The following is a 2637-nucleotide window of genomic DNA, read 5'->3' as shown; positions in this document are numbered from 1 at the left end:
AGTACAACAGGGACTCCTCCTGCCTAGAACCCAGAGTCCACCCTACGGAAGGGCCTGTGGGCATGGCCTCGACGGAGAAAGGGAGGGCAGATTCCCTACCACCGCCGCTCCAGCCACCACTGCCCACACCCCAGAGCATTAAGCTACACACAGACAAAGAGAAAGCTTTATTAAATCACTCATTAAAGAATAAATTAGGCTTCTTTAGGCTTATAAAAAAGTATTCCTAGGCTCTGAGGAAAGTAGTCTTATATCAGTCCCAAGGCACTTTTCTCCCCAGGAGCTGGTTGGTCACTTTCTGTGGAAGAAAACACAGGATTTGAAGTCAGACGCAGTCACTAGGCAGCTGGCCATCCCCACCTCGGCACACTGCTGAGGAGACTCCTACATCTTGTGTATGTTACTCACAGACATACGGAAATTAGGAAAACTGTGTTCCTTAAAGTGTTTTGGAAAGATGTCAATAAGCACACCTTCTCTATAGAAACAGATGCTAGGATGGTGACGGACTGACCAAGGCTGACAACACCCAGCACAGCAAGGGCCCATGTGATGCTGACACAGCAGGAAGGCCATGCAGCTCCTGGGGTCTCCCCAATGCCCAGGCTCCTGAGTGCTCCAGACACGGTTCGCAAGTCTCACACTAGTCTGGTCTGGTCTTTAGTTTCTGCCTTTCAGAGTCTTCAACATAGTGAGAAGCCTGGGAGAAAACCAGAGCTGTGAAGAACATGACCCTTTAAGCAGTGTCCAGTGTGGCGTCTAAGGAAACTAAGTGGTACCCTGCCCTAGGAGGCTCTTGGCAGGCTCCATTCTCTAGCCTCTAACTCCCTGCCGACTCGTAGACATTGTCATTTACACTGGAATTGCAGCTCAGCAATGAGGGCTAAATCGCCTGTGTGAGGTCTGGTTTAGCTGCGGACACATGAAGTGCTGAATCACAGCCGCCCACTTTTGAAGTCTCAGCACTCAGCTGCTGTATTCAAGTGTCAATCAGGCTGCTTCTATTCCCTCAGCTATAGGCCTGCTATAGGCCAGATCCATCCCTTCATGGGCAGAGCGTCAACCCAGCTAACCGTTTTAAAGTGCTGAGCTCGCAGTCTGTAGGATTTATATTCTGATTTCCTCTTCTCCTCTTCTCTCTTCTTCTTCACTTCTGGAAGCCGCTCGTAAATCCTAAGAAATGGCATTCATGAGAAGACAGAAAGCAGTACAGTTATCTGGCATGAAGGTACATAATGGCTCTCCCAACACCTCTGGTCCTATGCTGCCCAGGCATCCAGCCTGTGGACAGAGCCAGCCCCTGATAAGCACCCATGTCTATGGATGTGGAGTCTGGCCCTGGGATGCCCTCAATCTGGAATAGAGATGAATGGAAATATAAAACATCGATAATACTGCTTAGTTCCTCAAAAGGAAAAAGGTAAAATTATGTTTTCCATGCTATCTGCAAAACTATATATGTAACAAAAAGGTAGAACTAAGTATATCCACAGAGTACACAGACACACACCCCTATGTATGCAATATCAGGATCAGCTGAGGTATCCCCGACTAGTCTAGAACTCAGTCCAGCCTTAGTTTACTAAATGCTGGGATTATATAGATATACAACACCATATCCAGCTTATTACTGCATCTTTAAAAAACGTTTTGGTTAAGGTACAAAGAGATGGACTGGACTGTGGCACGTCACACCGTATCACTGCTTCTCTTATTTGCCCTCCTCGTCCTCCCGACTCCTCTTGCTGGTCCCCTTCTTTCCAAAATAGCTCCCCCTTTCTGTTTTCATGACATACACAGTCCTTAGCCTCTTGTACTCTCCCCACTCTTCAAGTACGCCTTTCTACTTTATGTTCGACATATGAAGAAAATACCGCATTTGTCTGAGTATAGCTTATTTTGCTTAACACAATGATTTCTAGTTTTACCCACTTTCCTGGAAATATTCTATCAGTCTTTACAGCTGAAAAAACCCATTGTATATATGCCCCAATTTCCTTTACCCACTCATCTGCTGATGAACACTGGAGCTGATTCCATTTGCTGGCTACTGTGAACACTGCAGCGATATGCATGGGCATGCAATTATTTCTTTGATGTGTTGAATAAAGCCCTTCAGGTGTACGTCCACAGGTGGTATAGGTGGGTCATGATAGTTTTCATACCAAGTGGCTGTAGTGGTTTCCACCCCCTCCCACAGTGCACTTCCTCTCCCCATGCCCTCACCGGCATCTGCTGTCATTGGTTTCCTTGATGCTAGCCAGTCATTCTGACTGGAGACAAAATCTCAAGAAGGGTCTTGATTTGCATTTTGCTGATGGCTAAAGATGTTGAACATATTTTCAAATATTTATTGGCCATTTTATTTTTCTGTTGTGACTTGTCTATTTAGTTCTTTAGCGTATTTAATGATTGGATGATTCTTTTAACATATTTAATCTTTTTAGAGTTCGCCTTAGATTTTAGGTAATAATCTGTTGAAATAAGAGCGGCGGGGCTGCGTCCCCAACACCCCAGCCGCTTGGCTAGCTCATGCCCGAAATAACAACACACAAACTGTATTCATTTAAGAACTGCTTGGCCCATGAACTCTAGCCCTTACAAGCTAATTCTCGCACCTGGACTAGCCCATTTCTA

General features: G+C 45.6%; 1 protein-coding gene across 1 annotated transcript in view; it reads right to left on the bottom strand.

Annotated features, from left to right (window-relative positions):
* Nucleotides 1-238: 238 nt before the first annotated feature.
* The window catches only part of Alms1 (ALMS1 centrosome and basal body associated protein), a 117207-nt gene continuing 114808 nt past the window's right edge, over nucleotides 239-2637 (bottom strand). The window contains exons 23-24 of the mRNA XM_050164969.1: nucleotides 1074-1173; nucleotides 239-298 (exon numbers count right to left, since the gene is read on the bottom strand). Of these exons, the coding sequence (XP_050020926.1) occupies nucleotides 254-298; nucleotides 1074-1173 (145 nt within the window). The 3' untranslated portion in view covers nucleotides 239-253. The remainder of the gene's footprint in view (nucleotides 299-1073; nucleotides 1174-2637) is intronic.

Source organism: Alexandromys fortis, unplaced genomic scaffold (assembly GCF_014885135.2).
Source record: "Alexandromys fortis isolate MF-2015 unplaced genomic scaffold, M_Fortis_MF-2015_v1.1 scaffold_138, whole genome shotgun sequence".
In the NCBI taxonomy this organism is placed as follows: Eukaryota; Metazoa; Chordata; class Mammalia; order Rodentia; family Cricetidae; genus Alexandromys; species Alexandromys fortis.
This window is presented reverse-complemented; position numbering and strand designations above follow the sequence as displayed.